Raw genomic sequence first — 14,636 nt, 5'->3', positions numbered from 1 at the left:
CAAGTCACAAAATCAGTGACACAATTGGGACCCAGATCTGCTTGCCAACTCCCATACAGAAACTTACTCATCAACACAATGGTACCTGATTCCTTTTCCCTGGTCCCACTTTACTTATCAACTGAATTATGAATTTGAAATGGAAAGCCAGGTTCTTGCAAAATTTTTATAGTACCATAAGTGAGCACTCCAGACTCTCCCGCGTATCACCTGCTAAGCTCCTCCATTTGGATTGTATGAAAGGCAATGTGTCTACGAACTCCTTCTAGTGCTCTCAAAGCCACATCCTCATCACCCTCAAGAGTCCCTGTTGCTCTCAGGAGGGATGGACATCTTTGTCCTGATCCATCCAGTCCCTGATACCCACCTCCAAAGGCACCAACTCTCACTGAGTGCCTGTGGCAAGCCCATTTCTTCTCACACTTTCTGACTGTTAGATAAAGAATTCAGGCTCTTAGTTCACACCTGAACCCCCAAACTAGAATCCTACCTGTTTTATCTGCATCTTGCCTCTAATCCTTCCTCCTTAGACAAGTATTCCTTGTAAAATACAAAGCCCTGTGTCAAAGTCTTCAAATTAAGTCTAATGTCCTTAGTGGGCTTTATCAAATCTCCCCTATACAGACCTCCTGTGGCAGTTAAAAATGGTCCGTTTTCCATCCTCCAACCTAATGCGGGTCTTCCTGCTTCCAAAGAATTGCTGTGCCACTTCCTCCCTTTTTCAGTATCTTTCCTGAAGAATCACCTAAAATTCTACATGCTCCTCCTCAAATAGTTTAATAAAAAAAGGAGGTATATAAATAAAAGGGTAGGTGTATGTATGACAGGTGTTCTTCTCTCACCATGTTCTAGAACTTTTCACTTCCCAATTCATCAGAGAACTGTTTACCTCCCACATAAGACTTCTCTCAGTATTCTCATTCTTACAAAACCAAAGCAAAAACTAAAAGTATACCATGATGCTTGTTATATTGGAATCTAAGCCAAAACATACCAATGCTTTTCTAAGGCACTGGTTATTGAAGCAACAGTATTTTTTAATATAAAATATGAATATTTGGAAAGTGAGGAAAATTATACCATGAATTTATGATAACCTATAAGGTATAAGAAAACAGGGTAGCAAAAAATGTACTCAGAGAAACCTAGATTCAAATTCCCCCTAGTGGCTACATAACCTTATACAAGTTTTTTAAACTTCTCTGAGTTCCCCAATGTAAAATACAGTTGATTGTCATTGAAGGCAGCTACATTTTAAGTCTCCATGAACACTAAAATGGGAAAATCTCAATCACTGCTCTTAGGAACCAGAATCAGGTTCCTTTGCTCACATCTTTGTCAATCAACTTATAACCTTGTTTTATGCGTTTCTGTATAAAGAAACCTTTTTAAATATACAACTGATTCTTTCACACACTGAACTCATGGCCAAACAGACTGTATAACTCATGCCTGAAGAAAACTTACCTGGCACAACACACATCTTCTCCATAAGGCGCATCACGGCCATCCTGCCCTAAGAACACGAACGAGTGCTTTGGCACTATCAAAACAGCAAAATCACCAACAAAAGTACAAAACCATGAAAAATATGAAAAAACCTGGCACAAAATAAACTGAGGAAGAACACCTGTTTACAATATGAGAGCTGGACAAAAAGGCAGAGCACACCCGTGTTCCACCCCCGTGAGAAACCTGCGTGCCAGGCTCTCACACTCAGGACATTTGGTACCTGTCTGCTAATGACTGTGGAAACCCCACATCTACTGATTTGGGTTTCCTAAGGCATTTCAGTGAGGCAGTGAATCTGCAAATACAGAATCCACAAATGACGAGGATCAACCGTACCTACCCTTCAGAGTTCTTAGGAAGATTTGCAGTAACACAGGTAAAGAACACACCACAGGGCCTGGCACATGGCAGGAACCTGTAATAATATCCTCCAAACCAAGACACATCTATTTTAAACAGCTCTGCTGAGCCAAGTGTTCCATTCACCGTGCATTAGAGCAAGCACTCATATGAGGGTCAAGGCAGGCGACTTATATGTGAATGTACACATACCACTTAGTTTCGATGAAGATGTTGTATAGCATAGTGCACTCCCATTTACAAGACTATGAAGCTAAACCGCTGTTCTCTTTCTTTAACAAATATTTTCTACTATCTTGGAAAGTGAGAAACCCACTTTAGGAGCTCACAGGGACCCCTCCCTCTGACTTGGCCCCAAGACCTCTCTTTAAGAGACCTATTCTCCACCCTGCTTTCTGGGGTCCCTCCTCACCTCCATTTCCGGAATAAGCAAAGGTGAGAACAGTGAGTCATCCCTCAAAGCACCCCCATTGGACTTTGATGGCAGAAAACTGGTTTCTCTGACAGTCCACAGCACAGTAAACCTGGGAAGACTCGATCAGTGTGTGGGAGGGAGCAGGCGCGATGAACCGCCTGGCAGGAGCACACAGGAAAACAACAGTCTAGGAAACCCTTGTGGCTGCTGCTGGTCTGGATCTTGACTCATTCATAAGTGACAGATGAAAGCCCTTGTGAGCTTCAATCTTTGGCTTCTAATCCTCAATCTGATTCTTAATAGCCCCTTTGCATATACTTCACTCCCCAACCCAGAATTAAGGCCAAGACAGCCATTCTTCTGAACAGAATATCTAATAAAGGCAGAATGAATGCCCCGGGGATCTCACCTCATGGGGACAAAGTACCTACCCACGGGAGGTCTGAGCAGGGCAAGGCAGCCTTCAGTCCACCACAGCCTGAGGACAGGGCAGGTGAGTTAGACGCTGTGTTCACCAACCTTCAGCTTCATTCACATGTTGAAACCCACACGATCCAATTCAAAGGGAGTATGGAGTAGCAATTTCTAAAGAATATTCTAAGCCATGCTACCTTGAGCTCTAGTGAAGAACAGTGAAAGTCAATCTTACAAATTGGGATTTTAAACTCTTAACAAACAACAACTTCAGTCCAAATGCTCAACAACAGCATTTACAGAGCAGTGTACAGAGCAGCGCGCTGGGCCTAGGAGACAGATACTAAGCCTCGGTCATTTCTGTCCTCAAATGGCTCACTGTGCCAAAAGGCACAGCAGAGGGCCTTGGAATCTGTCCAGCTGGTTTCTGGAGGTTTCAAGGCCCAGGCAAGCTGAAGAGCCCACAGCCCTTCTGGATGAATGTGCCGACCTGGACCTGCCGTCCAATTCAGTTAACCATTAGCTAAGCACAGCTACTGGGGAGCTGAAACAGGCCCACTACACTGGAGAAGCTGCATTTTAAATTACTTATATGTCAAATTTAAAAAGATATTCTCAATGCAGTTATTGGAAAATTTTTAAGTATGTTTGGAACAACTTGGATAAAACAACCTACTTTTTCAGCTGCAAATTTTATAAAATCTAAACACTAAGTATTTCTGATGAAAAGTTGGCATCCAAATTGAGAAGTGCTGGTAAATGGAAAATACCAGATTTCAAAGACACAGTATGGGGAAAAAGAAAAAAGGTAAAATTCTCATTAAAAATTTTTATACTGATTACAAATTAATATAATTAATATTATGGTATACTGAGTTTAGAATACTGTATAAATTTTAATTTCACCTTTTAAAAAATTGTTCTCATGTAGCTACTAGAAAATGTCTGCATTATATTTCTACTGGGCATCACTACTGTATCCGGCAAGTAGTACACTCAAGCCTCCTTTTAAGATGAGTTAACTGGATCTGAAGTGTGAGTGATTTACCTATCATCATTTTCCTTCTCATCTAACTCTGGCTCTTCTTTTTCCCCTTCCCTCAAATAATTCCCATTTGTCTTTAGCTGACAAAAGTAGTTCTGATTTAATTTCTGGTTTTGCTCATGTGCATGTCCAATAAGACTAACCCTACAAAGAAGTATTTACTGACCCCAAAATGAATCTGCATCCAGAAGGGAATCAGATCTTCTAAACCTGGAGAACTCTTATTCTTCCTTCCAGTAAAAATGAAACTGCTACAATTCCTGCCCTGACTTCCTGCTTTAATCCCTCAACACTCTAACCATGACTGTATGACAGCACTGGTTATCAGGTGGTGGCACTGCTGGAAAATCATGTGCCTAGTCCCTTCACTTCATAATACTGGACCAATGTACACAGCAGAGGACATAAAGGCCTTTCTCTGTGGGGTTTTCAACCTAAAATCTGGATGATTCTTAAGAAGAGAGGTAACAAGTGTTTTCTACTGTCTATCAAATGAGTAAAATGCAAGAGGTCAGCGTCACTACAAATCCAGCTGTGATGATGTTTGGATTCACCATCACTGCCACCCTCTCACACCTCTTGCCAATTTGCATCCCACTGGCTGAATGAACATGGCCATCAAGTACATTCTAGGGTGCTAACAAAGATTCCCAGGTTGAGACTAGTTGGGAAGAGGGCTCAGAGGAGCCTCACTAAAGTTTGGCTAAGGAGAGAGTCTTCACCACCACCTAGTAGCTGTATGGACTTTCCAAGTCACCCTCCTGCCTTGTGAATGGTTCCCACATCTGGCAAATGGTGGCAATAATCAATGTCAAGGGCTACAAGAGTGCCTAAGTCCAGCAGACAATAAACGTGGGAGTTTACCCTTATCCCAGTTACACAGATGATAAATAAAAACTCAGCTTCTCTAGGTCAAGTGGCTTGCAACAGGTCCTCTGGGTACTACGTGGCAGAGGTGAAACTCATTGTACACCAGAAACCAACATCTACCTGCAAGCTACCAGACTGTATCTTCATGGAAACGCAGTTATTCTGACTACAAGTTAGTGCATCTAATCATTTAGGCTTATAAACATATGAAAAGATATTTAATGAGAGAAATACAAATTAAAACCACATCCAGATTATGGCTTTTCACCCATCAGTTCTAAAGTTTTGCGCACATGTTGCATCGTGCCATATTGACAAGGCTCATATACTGCCAGTTGAAATGAACATTCCACAACCTCTGTAGGACACCAATTTAGAACTTTCTATCAAAATTACACATGCATGTGGCCTTGACCTCAGTGGCTCCACTTCTAGAATTTTATCCTCCGAGATGTGTAATGACTTCAGCACCATGTTTGTCACAGAGACTAGAACCTCCTCCTAAAGGTCATCAATAGGGAACAGGTTTTTCAAGTCTATCTATACCAGGAAATACAACTATGAAGCACATGCACAAACAGAAGAATGAAGAAGCTCTTCAAGTATCAGTAAGATTCAAAACATATTGCTCAGTGAAAAGAGCAAGCCACAAGTGTTTAAGAGCCGTTAACTGAAGCCCACACTATTCCCGATGAGCCGTCCCCCGCAAGAGCACTAGGCCTTAGAGCATCTCTCTTCTGAACTTAGAGTTCACACAAACCAGCATCTAGTTTATTCCCCCGTCCCCCCAACACCACTAAAGCAACCTCCAGCAGAGTGCTGGGCCAGAATGATTCCATGGGGCCTAAACTAGGTTTCCTGTCCCTTGGCTTCTGCCTTCAAAGCAAATTAAAAAAAAAACACCTGAAATGTTCCAATTGGGGGTGGGGGGAAGCTTACATAATGTCTAAGCCTTTTAAATGTTTTAACATGAAAATATGCCAAAAGTTCTCTGAGGTTTGTTTTTGGGCATTAATTTAAAGGTAGCTGAATCCCTATGCAGTCCGGCTTGAGGCTCCTAAAAAGAACCAGTCTAGACCACCTCAGCGTGGAGTGTATCTCTACATTTCCTTCTCTGCTACCACATAAAACTCTGAGGGGCATAAGTTTAAAAAAAGGCTCAGATCCTCAATACCCATCAGAAGAGGCCCAATTAGGTAAATGCAGCAATTAGTATTATCCAGCCTTAAAAATGAATATTTCAGCTGCAATGCTGAAACAGAAGTGTTCCATGATACAAGCCAAGGTGCAGAAAAATGTTTATAGTGGGAAAGCAACTTTATAATTAAAACATACATTTATGAATAAGCATAAGTGTTTCACTGGATTGCTATACAAAAAAAGTAACAATACTTCCCATTAGAAAGTGGAAAGAACTTAAGATCTAACATTTAATATCCAGAAAACTTCTACCATATGCAAAGCAGTTTTCTTAAATAAACATTACTCATTAAAACTTGTCTCTCCTTGTTAAATGATGGCAATGAATGATTTGCCTTATAAACCTGTTATATTTTTATACAAAATGGATATTCATGACAGAAAAGACCATGAGCTCAAAGAAACAATTTTTTAGTGTTAAAATTATTTTACAACAGTTAAGTGTTTCTTAAATCCAAGTAATGATTTTGAATGCCTCACATTTCAAACTTATTAAAATTTAGTGTTACGCCATTTTTTTCTTTAAAAAAACAACAGATTACAGCTGCATGACCTGATTTTCAAGAAAGCTGAAATGCAAACTAAGTATGATATGAATGCAAACTGAGTACCTTTCTAGAATAAGGCAGAGTATATTCTCAGCCTGCGCCTTTATCACAGAACCAGCTGACTGATTTTTTGGGGAAGTGCGGGGACTGAAAGACAGAAAATGAAACAGAACCAAGAGCTAACAGACCCAGGAAATCCTTCTTGCATACTAATTCCTACTTCTTTCAACTTTAAAATAGAAATTTGTAGGCAGAAGTTTTATGGTAGCCTTGTCATGAATTTCAAAATTTAATTCTAAGAGAAGCTGACTTTGGGGTGAAGATCAATCCTCCTGAAGGAACTTTACCTAAATTTAGATCATGACTAACTTGTCACAATAAAAAATGTCTATTTTCCTATGCCAAAGGTTTTTAAACACATTAAACCACAGATATCCTTAATCAGATAACATAAAAACCACAGTGAAATCTCACTCCTGGAAGATAACATGGGAAAATCCAGATGACTTTGGGTTTGGCACTGACTTTCGAGATACACCACCACTGACATGAGAGAATCACTGATGACCTGGGCTTCACTAAGATTAAAGACTGCTGCTCTGCAAACACTGGCAAAGAGAAGACAAGGCACAGACTGGGAGAGAATATTTGGGAAAAATCTATGTCAGAAAGGATTCTTATCCATAATACTCAAAAACCTCTTCAAAACTCAACAAAAAAACAAGCAACCCAATTAAAAAAAAATGTGGCAAACAATCCAACAGACACTTCACCAAAAACATGCAGATGGCAAATAAGCAGGTGAGAGGCTGCCGCACAGCATGTTATCAGGAGAGCACGATCAAGACGATGAGACCACTATGCGAACACCCGTCAGAATGGCCAAAATGTAGTGAGGATGCGGAGCAACAGTTCTCATTCACTGCTGGTGGGAATGGGGAATGGTGCAGCCACCTGAAAGACTGGTTTCTTACCAAAATAAACATATTATCATACAATACAGCAATCACACTCCTAAGTATTGATCCAAGTTAAAAATTTCCATAAAAACCTGCACACAGATGTTTATACTAGCAATTCACAACTGCCAAAACTTGGAAATGACCAAGATGCCCTTCAACAGGTGAACGGACAAGTTGGTACATGCAGACAACAGATTTAGTATTCAGAGCTAAAAAGAAATGACATCATGCTATTGAAAGATGTGGGGGAACCTTAAATACAGACAGACTACATGAAAGAAGCTAATCTGGAAAGGCTACATACTGTGTGATTCCAACTATGTGACATTATGGAAAAGACGAAACATGGGGACAGTAAGAAGATCTGGTGTTGGCTAGTGTTGGTGCAGGAGAAATGAACGAGTAGAACAAAGAGGGTTTACTGCAGTGAAAATAGTCTGTGACACTATAATGGTGGGTATATGTCACGTTACATTTGTCAAATTCTACAGAATGTACACCACCAGAAGTGAATACTAATGTAAACTATAGACTGGGTGAACTTGATATGTTAAGGGAGGTTCAATGATCACAACAAATGAGATGCTTATAGTGGGGTCTGGAGGGTATTCGGGAAATCTACTTTCCACTCAACTGTTCTGGGTACCTAAAAAACAACGTCCAAGGAAATACAAAACCACCACCTCTCCCACACACACCTAGAAAAAGATGACAATTCTGTAAACCAAAAGATCAGGAAACAAAAAGAACTTTGGTAAATGTGTTACTAAATGGTTTAATCTAGGTGGTGTATATGTGGGTGTTCAATTTCTTAGTCTTCCAACTGTTCCTTATGTTAGAAATATTTAAAATTAAGACGAGGAAAAGAAAATAGGTTTTAGGATTCATTACAAGAAATGGAAGCAGAACATAGGTTTAAAGAGTTCATCCAGAAACAATAATATTGCTCATCTTCAACCAATAGTTATTTACAGCTTGTGGTTAAAATTGTAACATTTCCAGAATATCTCGCCTGGCTTTAATACGTCTGCTAACAATAGGCATACAGTGGTGGAAAGAAGTATGGCTTTACTGCATTTGCATCATTCCTCAGGGGTTTACCTGGGCAAGGGAGGGCTTATCTGTACCTGAGAGGTGAGGGGGAGGGCCGGTTTTGCTGCTGCTTGATGGGCCAGACTGCAGTTTGTAAGCAACAAATGGGTTTTAAACTTTATTTCTCCCTGTGACTGATTTCGATTTTTAGAGGTTAGTTATTTTGCCCCAGGATTTCCTCTCCCTGGACTGACACTTGGCGCAGTGGTCAGGGTTCCTCTGAACCCAAAATCTGTTATAACGGGTGTGACCTTTGGAAGGGCCACCCCAAGAAATGATAGGGAGAAGTGGCGCTCGTGCCGAGGGACATGTGTCTACACTCGTGTGTTGTGGAGGCACCACCACCGCTGCTGGCCGCACCAACCCCAGCCCATGGCCCGAGCCTAAGGCTACTGCTTCTGCCACTGCTTCTGCTCCTGCTGCCAGACAGAGCCTGGGCACAAGTATGGAAAGGAGCAGAGGTCCGGGTCACCTTGACAGAGAAGCAACTGGCTGCTGTGTACCATGCCTTGCTGGCTACGGGGCTCATTGCACAACAGCACCGACCAAGGTAATAACCACCTATCCCATCATAGGGTGGGTGCAAGACTGGACCCAAAGGCCATGGAGTGGTGTGGCACAGACACCTACCGTATACCATGTGACTGGCCACTTGCCTTTGGCATCCCCAGGGAGTGATGCAGCAGACGCACTGGCCCAGGTGCGCTGGCTAGAAGGAAAGTCTGCCTCTGACGTGGCCCAATGGCTACATCACTGTTTGTTGCACGTGGGGCAAAAGACAATGTGAGCTGTAGCCCATCGGTGGGGCTTGCCATTGACCTTTGAAGAAGTCATCCACACGTGGAAGGAGTGCCCTGCACATTGTACAGATCAGCAAATCACCAAGAGGGGCCTAGAGCATTTCTTTGCAGCCTATGGTCAGTCGCTGGTGATTGAGAGCAATCAAGGTACCAACTTTATTGGTCATGCATTGCAAGGATGGATGCAGCAATTAGGAATAAAATGGATGTGGCCCTGGACATTTCAACACATGGACTGGTGATGGCTGGCTCTTCTGGCACCTTGGGGAAAAGGTCTGGAAGCTGGCCTCCTGTGTACTCCTGGAGTAACAGCAAAGTGGCCCCCCCACAATCATAGTTATTTGCTTCTACAGTCCTGTGTCCTGGATGCGCCCCCTGGCTGCAGCCGCTGCGTGATGGCTGGAATGCAGGAACTTTGGACTTAATCTGCATGGGACTTTGAACCTAGCTGAATCCTCTGGCTTAAGAATTATAACTTGCTGCTGTCAAGAAAAAAGTGCTTAAAGAGAGGCCTGACTTTGTTGGATGTTTAGTAAAAGTTTTGTGAGCAATCTAGCATGGTTGTTAGGAATGAGTAAACAAGTGTAGAACCGTATTTTGTGCTTAGTGAGAGATTGTGCTGTAAAGTACATTTACTTAATGTGAATAGGCTGAATCCTCTGGCTGGAGGATTATCAAGATTTTATTGCTGTTGCTATTGTATGTTATTAGATAGGTCCGAAGAGGGGGAATGAGTAAATTGTAAGGAGAGATTTCTGGAGGGGTGGCCTGTGGGTAAAATTGTTAACATTTCCAGAATATCTTGCCGGGCTTTAGTACATCTGCATACCAATAGGCGTTCAGTGGTGGAAAGAAGTGTGGCTTTAGGGCATTTGCATCTCCAGGGGTGGAGAGACGTTTATCTCCATATCAATGGGTAATTACCTGGGCAACAGAGGGCTTATCTGCACCTGAGAGGGGAGGGTAAGGGAGGGTAAGGGAGGGGAGGGCTGGTTTTGCGGCTGCTTGGGCAGGAGATGGGCCGGACTGCAGTTTGTGAGCAGTAAGTGGGTTTTAAGGTTTATTTCTCCCTTTGACTGATTTCGGTTTTTAGAGGTATTTTGCCCCGGGATTTCCTCTCCCTGGACTAACAAAGCTTTAAATAATTCTGTAACCACGTATAAATTCTCATTATATGTAAGAGAGCTGCTGTTTAGAGTTAACCATAGAATTTTGAGATTTACAAAATAAAAAGCAGGGTAAGCACTTTAAACGCACCAAATCCATTTCCCTGAGGTGAAAAGGGCATTTAACTCTTGTAAGAAATATCAAGATGAAACTACTTGAGTCCTAGGGAAAGTGATTTTGCCCCAATGGGCAAGAAACAATCTCATCCAATCTTTCTAAGTCCTGGGAAGAAAGATGCAGATCTTCATAAACTTCCATACAGCTTTAACAGCAGCAAGAGATTCCAAGCATTTAACAAAAAAAATAAATTTTATGAACACGGTCATAAAAATTTTTTTAATTGAAGGACAGTTGACTTACTAGTTTCAGGCATAGTGATTGGATAATGAGGTGCATATGAAATGCTCACGACGGTTCAGTGTAGTTACCACTGTCACCAGAAAGTTATTACAATATTGTTGACTCTATTCCCTAAGCTGTAAAAGAGTCGAATTTCTGACCTAAATTTCATTGCACACTGAAATACCGCAGTCCAACAGAGGGGGAGGGGTGAAGCCTGGGTAATGCATACAGGATCCACCTGGGATCCTTTCAAATTAAAAAATTCTAAACATTCCAAGCATATCTCTGAATTTGCAGGGCCACGGTCTTTTGATTTTCAGTATAAAGGACAGGACATCTGCCTCCTTCCTCCAAACTATCAAAGGTTTAAGAAAAGGAAATATTTGTTATCCAAACAAGCACTCAGCCCACTTGGCATGCTGCTATGGTCACCGAGAGCTTTTATCTGTACGGCCCGGCCGCCACAGCTCCCAACCGCCCGGGACCTGCCCGTTATCTGCCCCGGGGCAGGTCCACCTCCGCAGGAAGGCTCCCGGGTGCTGTCCCGGCGTCCGGAACCGGCAGGGAAGGGCGAGGACGCGGGGTTCAGCGCCTATTAACGCGGGGAGGTCAACACCCACCACGGCGGGGCCCCGCGGCCCGGTCCTCAACGACTCACCCCACCTCGGCGACCCCACTCCAGCGAGCCGCCCGCGCACAACTCCCAGCGGCGCGCCTCCCAGTCGGCGCCGCCCGGCCCTCACCTGCGCGCCCCCCACCTGCGCCCCCCTCACCTGGGCGCCGGCCGCCGCCGCGGCTGCGGGCGGGGGCTCCCCGGGCAAGCCGTCCTCCTCCTCTGGGGGCTCGTCCAAGAGCACCCGGCTCCGGCCCAGCTTCCACATGCTCCGCGGCGGGCTCCCGCGTCCGTGCGTCCGAGAGCGGCGCCCCTCCTCTGCCGGCCTTCGGCGCGCGGACGCTCGGCGGCGACTCCTGCGGACGGGCGCGCCGGAGTGGGGCCGGGAGGGCCGGGGGGGCGGGGCGGGGCGGGGCGGGCCGCCCTCCCCGCCCGCCCGCCGGGCCAGCCCCGCCCCTCCCGGCCAGCCCACCCCGCCCCCACCCACCGGGTTCAGACCCCAGGCCACCAGGCGCACCTCCACGCAGGCCTCCACCACCCCACCCCGCTGATCTCCACCCACCTCCACCCAAGGTCGCAGCTCTCTCGGCCGCGGACCCGCCCCCGACCAGGACCCCAAGAGAGAGGCTCCCCTCTTGCCACCCAAGTCCTCTCCCGTACGGCCTCCGCAGCAAGCCCCGCACCCCGCTTCACCCCACCCGTCCCCAACCATGCGCTGACCTCCCCACCACCATAACTCGAGCTACTAATCCCAGGCGCACCACCGTTCACCCCGCCTCTCCCGCTGGGACTCCCTGCTCCATCCCGGGTCGACCCCTTACCCGGCCTCCTCGCCCCGGCCGCTCACCCCAGCACCCCTCATCCTAGGCTCCCGCTTCAGCCCGAGACCTCCCAACTCCGGGCCGACCCCGCACTCCGCATCCGCCTCACCTCCGTTCCCCTAACCCGTCCCGCATTCTCTAGCCCCCGCCGGCTCCTTCACTCTGGGCCCCTCAACCTAGGCACCCCTCACCCCGGGACCCCCGTCACCCCGGGATACCCCACCGCAGACCCCTCGCCCCGGGTCGCCCATCCCTTACCCACTCACTCCGGGCCCCCCAGGCCCTTAACCCCCGTCACCGCAGGCCGAGCCCCCCCGCCAGCCGGCTTGACCCCTCACCCCGGCGGTGGGGCGCGGCCAGTGCGCCGGGCGGTGGCGCGGGGGCGGGGCTGGAACCTGGGCGGTTGGCTTCAGTCGCCATGGCTACCGCGGCCAGACGCGGGGTGGTCGCAGTGCGCATGCTCACACCGCTGTACCGAGGCGCCCGGCTGGGTCAGGTAGCAGGCGCGGGGCCCGTGCGTAGAACCTAGAGGTCGTCGCGCCTCCGCCGCGCGGTTCCCGGGTGGGTCCCGAGGGCTCACTGCACAGACAGGTTTGGGAAGGCGGCAGTACGGGGACCTGCGAATGGAGGCTGGCCGGCTATGTTCCCGATTAACCGCTGTCTGGAACCTGGGCTCGGCCCACATCGCTGCGAGGACTTGCTCAGACGTCGCAGAGGGAAGCAAGGGGGGCTTTCTCAATATCCAGGGCATTTCTCAATATCTCACGTATTTAGGGCAGCTGGACCCGACCTTGCCAGGGCAGACCCGCACCCCGGACCCAGCCCTACTCGGACGGCCCTCCTTGGGCCCATTCCCCCACTCGCCCGCCCAAGAATCGGCGGTACCCATTGGTCACCCCCATCCCAGCGCATGCCCGTGGGCCAAATTGCATCAGCCGGCCGCCTGGAAAGCAAGACCGTGGGGCAAGAAACCCAGGAAACCCCACCTTACATTCTCAGGGAGTCAGAGGATCATGAGATGAAGTCACCACACAGACTTACTCCTCCTCCGGACCCCCAGGTACCTCTGGGCCCACCAGGCACAGATACTACAAAATGGCATAAAACCACTGAGCACTTACTGAAGAATACCCAAAGCAGGAATTAAAGAACTCCTCTTCATAGGAATAAGAATGTTAAAGTCTTACGTATTCACACCTTTGCAAGCCACATCAGATAAACTTGGCTTTCTGGTCTGGAAAGGCTTAGGGAATTAGCATGCAGATAATGAACAATGCTCAGCCTATGCCCTACAACACACGCCTTAGTACGGGGTCCCACTAGGGACTGTCAAAATAAACACTGCAAGCACAAACATTGATAAAAGTCAAAACCCATAAAACAGAGGTTACAAAACAAAGCCAGGATCCAAGCACAGCCCCTTCAAGGACACTATAAACAAAACGTGGAAAACCAACTCAGAACAGTTCAACAAATAAAGGATCCCTTTATTCTTGAGGAGAGAGGCCATGTCTGTGCCCAGACTAGGCAAGCTGGGATATCCACATTTCTGTGCTTTGAAATTCCTTGTACGTTTAAACTTGTAACCCCCAGCAAATCCAGGATGAGCTGGAAGGAGGCAGTGCTCACTAAATAAGAAAGCTGAATTGCAGAATATGTTAAACAACATTTCACATTATTTCTAGGAGAGCTGGACAGGGAAAGCTATGTAGGATTGTAGGAGATAGGAGGCCAGCAACCCAAAGCACAGTAGCTGACGCAGGTAGGACAGACAGCTGGGCAGCGGGGAGAAGCAGGTGGTATCCTCCTCTGGGAGCAGCAGGCACTCTGGAATCTGAGAAGCAGTTCTCTTGATTTCTACGACTGGCTGCTGTCTTCATTCATTCACCACATACGAGTCTTAACAAAATTATGTTCTGCTAAAGTTTGTAAAAGCTGCACTTTACACACTCCAGTGTCTCAAAGTACAATTTTTTACACCTAAGAATTAATTTCTGTATCCAAAAAGGCATGGTTAAAGAACCTTCCACTTATTGAGCCCTTCGTGGGAGGAAGCTACTAATTTTAGCCTGAATTTCCTTATTGGTTAACAGAGCCCTTGAAAATTTGCTGGTGGAGACACTTAACAAATACCAGGTATGCCATCCCTGTCTGAAAACTCAGCGAGATTTTACTCTGGCAACATTAACTTTAAATGAGAGTATGGTCTGGGGTATCACACAGAACTTTTTAGCAACCAAAGCTATTTAAAAATGAAGTGAACTGCCTCACCAGACAGGGAGTTCCTCATCTAGAAGGGGTAGAGCAGAGGCTGACGGGAAGGAGGCATTTGGACTGCCAGTCTTCTCCAACTTTGGAATCATGTTATTCCAGTGAGACTGACATGTCTCCTCTCTCATTCCTCAAATGTCTATGAGCCAGGGAGGCAGGTGTATCCAACCACTGTGTGACCTCCCACATCCTGGTGATCACGCT

At 46.2% G+C, this 14,636-nt stretch overlaps 1 protein-coding gene across 2 annotated transcripts in view; it reads right to left on the bottom strand.

Annotated features, from left to right (window-relative positions):
* Nucleotides 1-12,537, bottom strand: part of TDRP (testis development related protein) — a 40,361-nt gene extending 27,824 nt beyond the window's left edge. Inside the window, exons 1-2 of one of the 2 annotated variants that reach the window (XM_073219263.1) lie at nucleotides 12,420-12,537; nucleotides 11,501-11,696 (exon numbers count right to left, since the gene is read on the bottom strand). In XM_073219263.1, coding sequence (XP_073075364.1) covers nucleotides 11,501-11,608 — 108 coding nt within the window. In that variant the 5' untranslated portion in view covers nucleotides 11,609-11,696; nucleotides 12,420-12,537. Of the gene's footprint in view, nucleotides 1-11,500; nucleotides 11,734-12,419 lie in introns of those variants that run through there. The other variant, XM_073219264.1, reaches the window with a different exon arrangement.
* Nucleotides 12,538-14,636: the final 2,099 nt, after the last annotated feature.

The sequence above is a fragment of the Manis javanica genome, chromosome 12 (assembly GCF_040802235.1).
Source record: "Manis javanica isolate MJ-LG chromosome 12, MJ_LKY, whole genome shotgun sequence".
Lineage (NCBI taxonomy): Eukaryota > Metazoa > Chordata > Mammalia > Pholidota > Manidae > Manis > Manis javanica.
The sequence above is the reverse complement of the archived record's forward strand: the minus strand, read 5'-3'. Positions and strand labels throughout refer to the sequence as shown.